We start from the raw sequence: 13,734 nt of genomic DNA, 5'->3' as shown, positions 1-13,734 counted from the left end.
CACTTCGTGGCTGAGCTGCTGTCGTTCCCAATCGCTTCCACTTTGTTATAATCCCACTGACAGTGGACTGTGGAATATTTAGTAGTGAGGAAATTTCACCTGCACCTCCTTGTACAGTCATTACTGCACTGCCTTTTTATCTCAAGATTGATGTTATTGCATATCTCTGTATATTTGTAGTCGTATAAATGCCAGTAGATTTTTTTTGTATATTTTCTTTTTATTTTATATTGTATCATCCTTATTATTATTACTGTCCTGTGTTGTGTGACTGATACTTCGCTGCTAACTTTCCTTCGGGATCAAATCAGTCAGTCATTCTATCTTTAGATTTATTTTATATATTTTATATTTTATCTTTGACATTTTGGACTGGTCAAGTTAAAGGGGAACTTCAACAGTCGAAAGTTCCTCATAATTAAATGGATAAAATGTAAACAAAGTCACAATCGTGTGATAAGTGGTGATAAGAACCAAACGTCCACCTCTAAAAGCTCCCCCACAAAGAAGCTATTACACTAAATAGCTATGATTATGCTGCCTGATGCCTGAGACTCTGTTTACGACAGCATTGTGAAAAAGGTTTGGCCTAAAAATGTCTTGTTAGACCATTAATTTTAATCCATTTCATCCAATCCATCCATGCAGGGAGTTAAAAGGCAAAATAGACCCCAAAGAAAACAGGTTTTGTCAGATTTTCCAGTTTTTTACCATCATCGTCATCATTACTATATTTATGCAGCGGTTAATGGCTATATTTATATTCTAGGCATGACGACCCCTGGTTCCTATCACCACCACTATGAGTCTGTAACTATAAAATGGACCATTTCATATCAAAGTCTGAATGACTTTGTTTACATCGCGACAGAATTATGCCAAAAGTTTGAAAAATTGGTGGACTTCCCCTTTAAGCTAACAGTGAGCCGCACATTGTTTACACTCATTCTTACAAAGTAAACCGTATGACGCTGTTATTTTATAATAAACAAAGCCACTGTGTACAAAGGGCGTCCTATAAGGTTTTCCAGGATGCTGTTTATAAACCGTATAAGTATTAATAAACTACATGAGTGTATATAGTTATTTTTATTCAATAGCTTTCGCAGGAACACTGTTTGTATACATCCTGCCTTCCGCCCAATGACCACTGGGATAGGCTCCAGCTCCCCCCTTGACCCAGGAGGATAAGCGGCTTAGATAATATATGTGTGTGTGTGTGTGTGTGTGTGTGTGTGTGTGTGTGTGTGTGTGTGTGTGTTTATTTGTATTTTTAGTTATTTTCAGAAAAACTGTTATTAAACTGTTTATAACTGGGCCACCAGACGCTCCACATTTTTGCTCGATCCCGATCTTCTAAGCCGCTTCTCCTTCTGGGTCGCGGGGGGAGCCAGAGCCAATCCCAGCTGCCATCGGGTAGGAGGCAGGATACACCCTGGACAGGTCGCCAATCCATCATAGGGCAGACAGACAGACATACACATTTACACCGAGGGGCAATTTACCATGTCCAGTTGGCCTGACTGCATGTCTTTGGACTGTGGGAGGAAACCGGAGAACCTGGAGGGAACCCACGCAGACACATGGAGAACATGCAAACTCCACACAGAAGGGACTCTGGTCGCCCGGCCGGGGAATCGAACCCAGGCCCTTGTTGCTGCGAGGTGACAGTTCATTGAAAGTTAATTAATAGTTAATTAAAAATAGTCCAACTGTATAAAACTGTTAACACACCGTTATACCAGTTTTTTATACTATTGTTATTTTGCAAATCTACTTAACACTATTGAGTTACTTTTTGTCATAGAATAACAGAGTGGCCTACTCCTTATTATCTTGGATTACTAAAAAAGGAACAAAATAAGAGTAAAAAGGTGGAAAATAAGCAGAACAATAAACATTTTCTGAGATGTCATGTTACAGGAGGGCCATGTCCATTATATCAGGTCCCATTACCATTTAAATGCACTGTTACAGACTGTAGTCCATCTGTTTCTCTGATACTTTGCTAGCCTGTTCTTCAGTGGTCAGGACCCCCATGGACCTCCACATTACTATTGCTGTTTGTGTTGGTCATCCTCTAGTCCTTCATCAGTGGTCACAGGACGCTGCTGGCTGGATATTTTTGGTTGGTGGACGATTCTCAGTCCAGCAGTGACACTGAGGTGTTTAAAAACTCCAGCAGCACTGCTGTGTCTGATCCACTCAGACCAGCACAACACACACTAACACACCACCACCACGTCAGTGTTACTGCAGTGCTGAGAATGATCCACCACTCTAATAGTACCTGCTCTGTGAGGGTCAATTATTCTTTAATTATTGTAGCTACTATGAATTATGCAGTATCTACTATAAACTATTCAGTAACTACAACAAAACTTATGTGCAAGTGTGCAAGGCATTGTGGGCTTACATAGCTTACATATGAACCCTAAGTTTTTAGACTCAATTTTATTATAAACTATTAAGACCTGGCAACCATATGAAGTGGTCTAGATTAATTCTACTATTATCACATATTGAATTATGATGTTATTGTTGAATGTGCAGCTCTCTTCTTCTTTGTGGACACATGTGAAACTTCCCTACACAGAAAATGATCTGAAACTCATGAAGTTGTAGAGTAGCAGCTCCATATTAGGATCATTTCTGCAGCAATGCTGGTTTGATAATAATAAATAATAAACACTGTGATTCTAAACTTTTGATTTGATTTTGATTATTTCAAACGCCTGATGGTAAAGGACCGCACGTTATCCCGCTGGTTCCCCATGGCGCCGGGGGAGGGACAGCATCCTGCAGCACAGTGGAGGAAGGAGGGGTCGTCCATCAGCGCATCAGCTGCCGCACCGCTACTACAAAGTGCTTGCTACTATCATAATAGTAACCGGGCCTTAATCAAAACATTTACCCAGGAAAGCGTAACACAAACAGCTCGAGAAGACAGGCCCAGGCAGATCACACAGACAGAAGAGGAGGGAGGAGGGGGGAGAGAGAGGGGGGGGGGGATAGAGAGAGGGGGAGATAGAGAGAGGGAGACAGAGAGGGAGAGGGAGAGGTGGTGAGAGAGGGGGGAAGAGGGGGGAGAGAGAGGGGGAGAGATGGTGAGGGGGGAGGGAGAGAGAGAGAGAGGGAGACAAAGAGGGGGAGAGAGAGGGGGGGAGAGAGGGAGAGGTGGTGAGAGAGGGGGGAGAGATGGTGAGGGGGGAGAGAGAGGGAGAGAGAGAGAGAAAGAGAGAGAGAGAGAGACAGAGCAAGAGGGAGAGGTGGTGAGAGAGGGGGGAAGAGGGGGGAGAGAGAGGGGGAGAGATGGTGAGGGGGGAGGGAGAGAGAGAGAGAGAGGGAGACAAAGAGGGGGAGAGAGAGAGAGAGAGAGAGGGAGACAAAGAGGGGGAGAGAGAGGGGGGGAGAGAGAGGGGGGGAGAGAGGGAGAGGTGGTGAGAGAGGGGGGAGAGATGGTGAGGGGGGAGAGAGAGGGAGAGAGAGAGAGAAAGAGAGAGAGAGAGAGACAGAGCAAGAGGGAGAGGGGGTGAGAGATGGGGGAAGAGGGGGGAGAGAGGGGGAGGGAGATGGTGAGAGAGAGAGAGAGAGAGTGAGAGAGGGGGAGAGAGAGAGAGAGAGAGAGAGAGAGAGAAAGAGAGAGAGAGAGACAGAGCAAGAGGGAGAGGGGGTGAGAGATGGGGGGAAGAGGGGGGAGAGAGGGGGGGAGAGATGGTGAGAGAGAGAGAGAGAGTGAGAGAGGGGGAGAGAGAGAGAGAGAGGGAGAGGTGGTGAGAGAGAGGGGGGGTGAGGGGGGAGGGAGGGAGGGGGAGAGAGAGAGAGAGAGAGAGAGCGGGGGACCCTTGAGGAGAAGTCATGTGTTTGGGTGGAGAAAGGGTGAGAGGGTTGACGGAGCACCTTGGAGAAGAGCGTGTTACCTGGTGAAAAGTGCAGTAGAGACACAGACATTTCAGCCTAGCTGTTAGTTTCCTTTCACGGGTGCTGTTGTCAGTGTTCTGCTGCTAATGCACCTCTTATGGAGCACTTCAGTAGAACATAAAGAGAATATAGACGACATTCATTTCCGTCAGTTCTAATTTTGAGTGGAGGAGTGCTGCATTATTAGATCATACTGTGTGTGTGTGTGTGTGTGTGTGTGTGTGTGTGTGTGTGTGTGTGTGTGTGTGTGTGTGTGTGTGTGAAAGTAAGAGAGATAGACACTGTGAGACATAAAGAGACGGAGAGACAAAACCAATAAAGAGAGAAAGAGACTAATGGAGAGAGTAAGACAGAGAGACTGAGAAAGACTGACAGAAAAAGTGAGATAGAGACTGAGAGAAACTGATAAAGAGACAGAGACAGACTGAGAGAGGGACTGAGAGAGACTGATAAAGAGAGAAACTTGGAGTGAGACAAGGAGACAGAGAGACTGACAGAAAGGCCAAGAGAGACTGATAAAGAGGCAGAGACTGAGAGCAAGAGAGAGAGAGAGACTGATAAAGAGAGATAAAGAGAGAGAGAGAGAGAGAGAGAGAGAGAGAGAGAGAGAGAGAGAGAGAGAGAGAGAGAGAGAGAGAGAGCGAACGAGCGAGAGAGACAGAGACAGAGACTGATAAAGAGAGATAAAGAGAGAGACTGACAGAATGAGATAAGGAGACAGAGAGACTGACAGAAAGGCCAAGAGAGACTGATAAAGAGGCAGAGACTGAGAGAGCGAGAGAGAGAGAGAGAGAGAGAGACTGATAAAGAGAGATAAAGAGAGAGAGAGAGAGCGAACGAGCAAGAGAGACAGAGACTGATAAAGAGAGATAAAGAGAGAGACTGACAGAATGAGATAAGGAGACAGAGAGACTGACAGAAAGGCCAAGAGAGACTGATAAAGAGGCAGAGACTGAGAGAGTGAGAGAGAGAGAGAGAGACTGATAAAGAGAGATAAAGAGAGAGAGAGAGAGAGAGAGAGAGCGAACGAGCGAGAGAGACAGAGACAGAGACTGATAAAGAGAGATAAAGAGAGAGACTGACAGAATGAGATAAGGAGACAGAGAGACTGACAGAAAGGCCAAGAGAGACTGATAAAGAGGCAGAGACTGAGAGAGCGAGAGAGAGAGAGAGAGAGACTGATAAAGAGAGATAAAGAGAGAGAGAGCGAACGAGCAAGAGAGACAGAGACTGATAAAGAGATAAAGAGAGAGACTGACAGAATGAGATAAGGAGACAGAGAGACTGACAGAAAGGCCAAGAGAGACTGATAAAGAGGCAGAGACTGAGAGAGCGAGAGAGAGAGAGAGAGAGAGACTGATAAAGAGAGATAAAGAGAGAGAGAGCGAACGAGCAAGAGAGACAGAGACTGATAAAGAGAGATAAAGAGAGATACTGACAGAATGAGATAAGGAGACAGAGAGACTGAGAGAGAGAGAGACAAAGAAAGACAGAGATTGACAGAAAGGCTGAGAGAGACTGACAGAGTGAGACTGTTAATTCTTCTTGTTCCATTTTCATGATGTTTTGGCAATACTGTAACTGTCATGCCAATAAAGCTTATTGAATGGAATTGACTGACAGAAAGAAACAAAGACTGAGAGAGACTGACAGAGAGTGAGACAAAGAGACTGACAGAGACTGAAAGAGAGAGAGAAAGAGACAGAGAGAGACAGACTGAGAAAGACTGAAAGAGAGAAACAGACAGAGACTCAGAGAGACTGATAAAGAGACAGAGACTGAGAGACTGACAGAGAGAAACTTAGAGAGGCTGACAGAGATACAGAGAGAGACAGAGAGACTGACAGAGAGAAAGACAGAGAGACTGACAGAGATAGAAAGAGAGACTGAGAGAGAGACCAAGATACAGACTGAGAGACTGAGCGATACAGAGAGAGAGACTGAGCGATACAGAGAGAGAGAGACTGAGTGATACAGAGAGAGAGACTGAGATACAGAGAGAGAGAGACTGAGATACACAGAGAGACTGAGTGAGAGAGAGAGACTGAGCAAGAGATAGAGAGATACACAGAGACTGAGAGATACAGAGAGAGAGAGACTGAGATACAGAGAGAGAGAGACTGAGTGATACAGAGAGAGAGACTGAGATACAGAGAGAGAGAGACTGAGATACACAGAGAGACTGAGTGAGAGAGAGAGACTGAGCAAGAGATAGAGAGATACACAGAGACTGAGAGATACAGAGAGAGAGAGACTGAGATACAGAGAGAGAGAGACTGAGTGATACAGAGAGAGAGACTGAGAGATACACAGAGACTGAGAGATACACAGAGAGACTGAGCGAGAGAGTGAGAGATACAGAGAGAGAGAGAGAGAGAGAGAGAGATACACAGAGACTGAGAGATACACAGAGAGACTGAGAGATACACAGAGAGACTGAGCGAGAGAGTGAGAGATACAGAGAGAGAGAGAGAGAGAGAGAGAGAGATACACAGAGAGTGAGAGATACAGAGAGAGAGAGAGAGAGAGAGAGAGATACACAGAGACTGAGAGATACAGAGAGAGACTGAGAGATACACAGAGAGACTGAGCGAGAGAGAGAGATACACAGAGAGTGAGAGATACAGAGAGAGAGAGAGAGAGAGATACACAGAGAGTGAGAGATACAGAGAGAGAGAGAGAGAGATACACAGAGACTGAGAGATACAGAGAGAGACACAGAGATACAGATAGACAGAGAATTTAATAATAGAGAAATTTCCCTGCCTTTCGTGCCGTGTGAGTGTATGAATTAGTGCGCCTGCACATGAATGAAGCAGTGAGTGTGTGAGCGCATGAGTGGGAATAACCAGGCCGGCGAGTGTGTGCGCGTCTAGTTTTAATTACATTCCCAGACTTTTCTCTGCCGTCTGCTCGAACGACTCTCGTCTTGGTGCCTTGGCAGCTGTTCAGCTCTATGACTGGTGTTTTTTGAATCACCCTTAAACGGAGAATAGAGTTTGATAGCATTCCCATTTCATTCCCTGCATGCTTAAGTGTCTGGACAGAGAATTCATCATCTGCGCTAGTTTTTGAAGTCAAGATGGAATAAATATTGGAAACTTTGTATTCATCAAGGCCCTCGGCCACTGCTCTGAGCAGGTGATCAAAGAATTTCTTGTCTATTTGCCTTACAGTTTCAGCCTCTGAAGTCCATGAAGTCTAAAGTTCGCAAAAGAGGGACTCCTGCATGAATACGCTAATTAGAAAATAGGCCGATGCATTAAAAACAAACGCATGACTTCACGGCTGCGTAAAAAAAGCCCACGGATCTGAGGAGAACAACAGTGGAAACATTCTGAGGTCATTCACTGTAGACATGATGTAAAATGATCTGCAACACAAATGACAATTATCATAAGTACTTGTTCATGAATCAAAGAGATCGGCTTAGCCAGTGCAGTGTAGACGTCATTCGTGATAATCTAGAACTGCCAGAAAAATAAGCTGCATAGTTTTGCATAAACATTTTCTATTCTCAGACTGAGAATTTGGCCTCAACATTACTACTTCAAACTGCATAGAAAGGTACAAATCTACACTTTACTGCACATTTACTGTATCCACACCGTCATTTACATACCACACTACATTTTATACTGTCTACACCAGGAGTCGCAGCCCAAATGTTAAGAAGACTCATTTTGTGCTTCCAACAAAAATCTAACCACCTTGAGAGCCGCAAGATTTTATGTCCATTTCACTATCCTGGCTGTAAATGTGTCTCAGTACGTGCTGATATACTACTAAAGGCTAAAAATATCATTTAAAGGAAAACGCAGAATTCAGCTCAGCTATAGCTGCTTTTCTCACATCTCCAGCAGGAAACCATTCCACAAAAATCTAAAGCTTCATGACTTTTTATTGTTTAAACAGTTTCTCATTGCAGATTAAACGTATCAGGGGAATATTTTTTTTGTCAAAAAAGACAAGAAGCTCCCTCAGAAAAGCAGCTGATGTTTTAATATCGCCAACAGTATCGGCCAAAAACTCCTTAGACTGGCTGAGTTTCATAATGCAAACTGCCCTGCAACTCACTTGAAGCTCAGTCATAACTAGTGCAAGTGTCTCAACTTTGTACAAGCTTATAAAGCAGCCAAGCGAAATGCTGTTTGTGTGTCACGTGATCATTTCACATCACTTTAAACGACTGAATTCACCAGATTAATGGACAAGCAGACAAAACAGGAGATGCTATGGATGCACCTGATCAACTTTGTTATGATGAACATCAAGTTATGATGGCAAACAAATGAGTTTTTTTAAGCTAGCATTTCTGTAACCAGCTGGTTAAATAGCCACTAATGGTAATAGGAGTTTAAGTTGTACCACTGTTTATTGTTCTTTGTCTGCCTGTTGTTAACAGGCCTATGTATTTGTTCATTTTCTCCTTTCCTGGCACCCCTAATTTTAATCAAAGCTCAGAGTCCTTTGGGATCCTAATGATGAAAATCATTGCATTATAAGATGCAACTAGTTCTAGAAAGTTTTAAAGTGTAAAGTCAGCCTTAGATTATCACCATAAAGCTATGCTATGCAGTTTTACTGGATAGCTGGCGTCAGTGCTATGTGCTAAATATAGTGATTTTAGCAATGATACATAAACCTTTTCAGCCCTCGTACTGGAGATGGGTTCGTCCATGGACTCAGCAACGTACAAATCCATCAACATTTCACTTCCAGAATTACCAGCACCCTTCAAGAAGCTAAACAACATAGTCACATAAAATAAACAATACATATAATGGTTCAAATATTCCTCAAAATATTTGAAGAAATAATGATTAGAAAAAGAATAACCATTGCATCTAATAGAGCTCATTCCTATGGGTGTGCTGTTAGTGTATTCTTTCAAAAACTTATGGGGAAAAATTATTGGCACCCCAAAAGGATATTTTACATAAAATCAAACAAATTTGCATCTTTGGGGGAAAAGAAATCTCTCTTTTTATACCTCCTAGTCTCCAGGAACTCCATTGTTGTCTATTACATTTGTCCTGTTTCCCTGGGGTATAAATATGAGGTTACACACAAATAAATCGCTTCACAATCCATCAATAAGAGCTGTCGGCTCAAATGAGACAGAAAGTTGTGGAGTACAAAAAAAAGAAATGACCGTTAAGCACAATAAGGGTGATGATAAAAGAAGTTTGGGAAGCATGAAAATCTAGTGCGGAGGGTGGTAAGAGAGGCAAAGGTGAATCCAAAGATTACAGTTACAGAAAATCTTTGTTTACGTGCTCACTACAAGCACAAAATGATGCACATGCGTGGAGCAGCGCTTAGAGTAGACGTTACCATGACAGCGAACATCAGGTGAGTCCAGTCAGAGTGAGATGAGCAGCAGTGAGCAGTGATTGTGTTTTTAACTGCTTTAAAATGACGTCAGACTCAGGAAAACGTCCTTCACATGTCCTTATTAAAGAAGGCCGAGAGGAAGACGTCGTGCTCTGAGACGCATAAGCTGGACGTCCGTCCCGCCGCCGTCTTTTAAAGATCAGAGCATGAACTTCGTCTCCTCTGCAGACCAGTTTCTGCTCCGCCGTGTTGAACGGTATAAACTCTCGATATGACGCGACGCTCATGCAGAACGGACTGAAACTTTCCGATAGGGAATGTAATCGGATACAGGCGTTTACATGGATATTATTCATCTATTTAACAGATTATTTACAGGATTAGCCACCTGTTGGACAGATGGATAGAAACTGTATTCCAAAAGGCCTCAATCAGACTAGACTGTTCTGATTGAGGTGTTTACATGGACGTATTCTATTTTGATTGAGCTATTAGTCGGATTATTAATGGATTATTAGGCAGCATGTAAATATGGCTACTGTCAGGTGTCGACTAAATGACCAGAAACTTTCCACAAAAAAGAGCAAGTGACAAAATACAACACCTGAACTTTGTCACTAGAACTACAAATGGAATTGTGTGATATGGTCAGATGAGAAACGTGTAATTAAATGTTACATGAAATGTTTTAGGTCATGCACATCATTGCATTTGGCAAAAAAAGGGACTGCGTGCGACAGTGGAAGATCATTAGTGCTTTGAGGTTGTTAGTGGTCCAGGGGCTTTGATGAAAATCATAATGAATTCCACTCAGTACCAGGAGATTTTAGTCCAAATGCTGTCTGCCCCGACCGGCATGCAGCAGGGTGGACCTTTCAGCAAGATAATGACCCCAAACACACATCAAAATCCACATAAAAATGGTCGCAGGGACACAAAAGTTACACGAATCAGAAATCATAACACATTTTTAGTCCACAGCATCTATACCACGAAGGGTCTACAGGTGAGATATGAGCTGAGTGTTTTCACTCTACAGTTGATGAGGTGGTGGGTGGTGGATGAAGTGAAAAGTGATATTATTTGTGAAGGGTGTATTCTCACTACCTCATGTCCAGAGTGAGCGCTGTGTCGGTGCTGCACTGTCCTGTCTGTTTACTGGGTCTAATGTCTGTATTTTCTAATGTCTGTAAATGTACAGAGGGAATGACAGTAAAAGCCTCTTGACTTGACTTGAAGGGGCCCACATCAGGAGAACCAAAAAAGTAGTATGTAAAAACTGGTAAAGCATCACAGCAGACAGGCTGTATGTGGAAACTGTTTTTAGCAGTATTATTTTTGTCAAGTAATAAAAAGCAACACATTTACATATATCCACCTATGGAGGATATGAGGAGTGTTTCAGCCTAGTCTCAGAGCAGCCAATCAGAACAGAGCTCATTTACATATAGCTGTCTTAAAGACATAGTAAGAAAAACAGCAGGGCAGCTTGAACCTTGCTCTCACACATGAAGAGTGGCTAACACAAGACATGCATTGATGACTATTCCCACTCCCAGAGTACAATAAAATGTATAGACTGTAGGGTAAAATGTAAGAAGCACTACTGACTATTGTCACAACAATCCTGCATCATCATGAGGAGCTTTTTAGATAATTACATACACACTTTATGGACGTATAAAGTATTCAGAACACCCCTCCTAATTACTGAGTTCAGGTGTTTCAGCCACACCCATTACTAACAGATGGATAAAATTAAGCACTGGCAGTAGAATGGGTCATACTGAGAACTTTAAACATGGCACTGTCATAGGCACAAATCCACTGCACTCTGGAGCAGTGGAACCGCCGCATTCTGTGGAATCAGCTTCTGTATCGGTCAGTCTGATGGACGAGCTGGGGTTTGGTGAATGCCAGGAGAACATTACCTGCCTGACTGCACTGTGTCTACTGTAAAGTTTGGTGGAGGAGGGATTATGATATGGGGCCGTTCTTCAGGGGTTGGTCTAGAACCCTTAGTTCCAGTGAAGGTAATATTAACGTTTCAGCACCAAGACATTCTGGATAACCGTACGCTTCTATCTTTGTGGAACAGGTTGGGGAAGAACCTTTCCTGTTCCAGCATGACTGAGCCCCAGTGCACAAAGCAGCTTCATAAAGTCATGACTGGGTGATTTTGGTGTGGAAGAACCTCTGACCCTCACAGAGTCCTGACCTCAATCCCATCAACACCTTTGGGATGAATTAGAGTGGAGACTGTGAGCCAGACCGTCTCGTCCAACATCAGTGTCTGACCTCACAAATGCTCTTCTGGACGAATGGACAGAAATCTCTCCGCTTTCTTTTCTACCTTTCTTTTCAGTTAAAAAGATCTTTTAAAAAAAGGCAACTATTATTTTCTCAAGATGAAATTTAGAGGTTAGAGTTTGGGACAGCCACCTCCCTATAATGATCATTTTGTGCATCCCTGTTATCAGAACAAAACCTCGTATCTCCATTTTTGGTCATTTTTCAGTTTCTGGCATAATTTGAAGAAACCTGTTGTTCTTTACATTGTGTGTGAATTTTGTGGACCAAAAGAAACGGCTCAAAATTACTTGGAAAAAATTCTGGTTCCATTGACTTTGATTTCCATTATTACATTTACATTAAAAGTAAATGATGTTTTTCCTTTTCCTGTAAAGCTACCATTTTGGAGATACGAGGTTTTCTTCCCACAACAGCGATCTACTTAGTTTATTGCTGTCTATAATGCCTTGGATTTAAATAGACTGTAGGATGAACCTTGTAAATATGAAAGATCTGAATACTTGTTTTTGTGTATATATATATATATATATAATTTTTTTTCTGTCTGCAGTCGGAGACAATTTGGCAGAATGATCCATGTAAGGAGCTGCAGAACTGAGACAAAGCAAACTTCTGTCATTGGGAATCTTCTGTTCTCCATGTGTTGTTAGATTTTACAGTAACGACCTTCAGCCAACGTAACTGGAAACAGGCACATGTGTGAATAAATCACGTTTTTGTGGAAATATTTTGCACTTCGCAATCTCAAACGGAACAGTCCCATCACTGTCCTTCTGGAAAGCTGCTGCTTTCATGACACATCTAAACAGAAGTGGGGGTAAAGGGTGAGGGGTGTGCAGGGTGGGAAGGGGGAGGGGAGGGGGGGGTGCTTAGAAAAAAAAAATAGGGATCTGTTTTTTTGCACCCTGTCTCTGCTCACATTCACACTTAACAGCAGAATAAACAACGACAGGGCGGGGAGAAATTACAGACACCTCATCCAGCATGTGTGAAAATAAATCTGCTCCATGGGTGGAGTGTGTCTTCAACAATCATGGAAATTTCAAATGGCCGTGCCACGACGCGAGGCGAACGCGCACAATAATAAAAGGCAGTTAAATGAGTGCTGTGCAAGTCAGAGGTTGCGTGTGCTCCTTGGTATTTCTCAAGTTACTGGAAATGCCGCTGAAAACATGGTGACTGCTCTCGCTGGCTACAGCTAATAAAAGTCCCTGCAGCATCTCGGACAGGTGCATTCAATTAGCGCAAAGTCTCGCGCTGGTAGGCCTCCATTTCGGAGTCACCTGCTAGGAAGACTGCTTTATGTAAGGGATAAGGCATGAAGGTGGTTTGCCACCCTGGAGTGGATTGTTTTTGTATAACCTCCCACCGCGAAGTGGTTTTATCACACTTGTAGCTTCCACAGAAATTTGCCAACATGAAATCAAAACGGACCTTTTTTACCTCGTTAGTACATTTTCTGCCAATTTTGCCCGCCTCTAAAGCATCATGCACTGTAGCATTAGTGTCTGTGAATTACTATAGCAAATATACTGCATGGCCAAAAGTTTGTGGACACCCGTCCTAATTACGGAGTTCAGGTGTTTCAGCCACACACTTTGGAAACAGGTGTGTGAAATCAAGCACATAGCTATGCAGTCTCCATAGATACACACTGGCAGTGGACCGGGTCATACTGGAGAACTCAGAGACTTCAAAACCGTCATTGGATGCCAGACAGTTTGTTACATTTATGCCCTGCTAGATCTGCCCCTGTCAACTAAAAGTGCTGTTATTGTGAAATGGAAGTGTTCAGTCCAGGGGTCAGCAAGATGCGCCTCCTTTGCTGTACTCTTGTGGCTCCACAGCAGAATTAGATTAGTAGGTAAAAGTCCTCCTTTACAGTAAAATGAAGCTCTGCTGATCATTCAACTCAGTTTAACAGTAAATGGTCTTAAACGCTGGAGTTAATGTAGAACTGCTGATTCACCCTGAAGATCAGCGCAGACGGCTGGTCACCATAGCAACACAGACGACAGTCTCAACCAGCTAGTAGCTACGACACGGCAAAGAGAGAGATTTAAGACGGACATCGATAATCTGGAGACGAATGGACTTAGTGTTTATAGTCACTCCACCTGGTTTCCTGATACATTTAATCTGCAACGAGAAACTGACAAACAC

General features: G+C 43.1%; 1 protein-coding gene across 1 annotated transcript in view; it reads left to right on the top strand.

The window, feature by feature from the left end:
• The window catches only part of LOC108440089 (uracil phosphoribosyltransferase homolog), a 37,393-nt gene extending 25,210 nt beyond the window's left edge, over positions 1-12,183 (top strand). The window contains exon 7 of the mRNA XM_017718810.2: positions 12,122-12,183. Coding sequence (XP_017574299.1) covers positions 12,122-12,144 — 23 coding nt within the window. The 3' untranslated portion in view covers positions 12,145-12,183. The remainder of the gene's footprint in view (positions 1-12,121) is intronic.
• Positions 12,184-13,734: the final 1,551 nt, after the last annotated feature.

Source organism: Pygocentrus nattereri, chromosome 8 (genome assembly GCF_015220715.1).
Source record: "Pygocentrus nattereri isolate fPygNat1 chromosome 8, fPygNat1.pri, whole genome shotgun sequence".
Classification (NCBI taxonomy): Eukaryota; Metazoa; Chordata; class Actinopteri; order Characiformes; family Serrasalmidae; genus Pygocentrus; species Pygocentrus nattereri.
The sequence above is the reverse complement of the archived record's forward strand: the minus strand, read 5'-3'. Positions and strand labels throughout refer to the sequence as shown.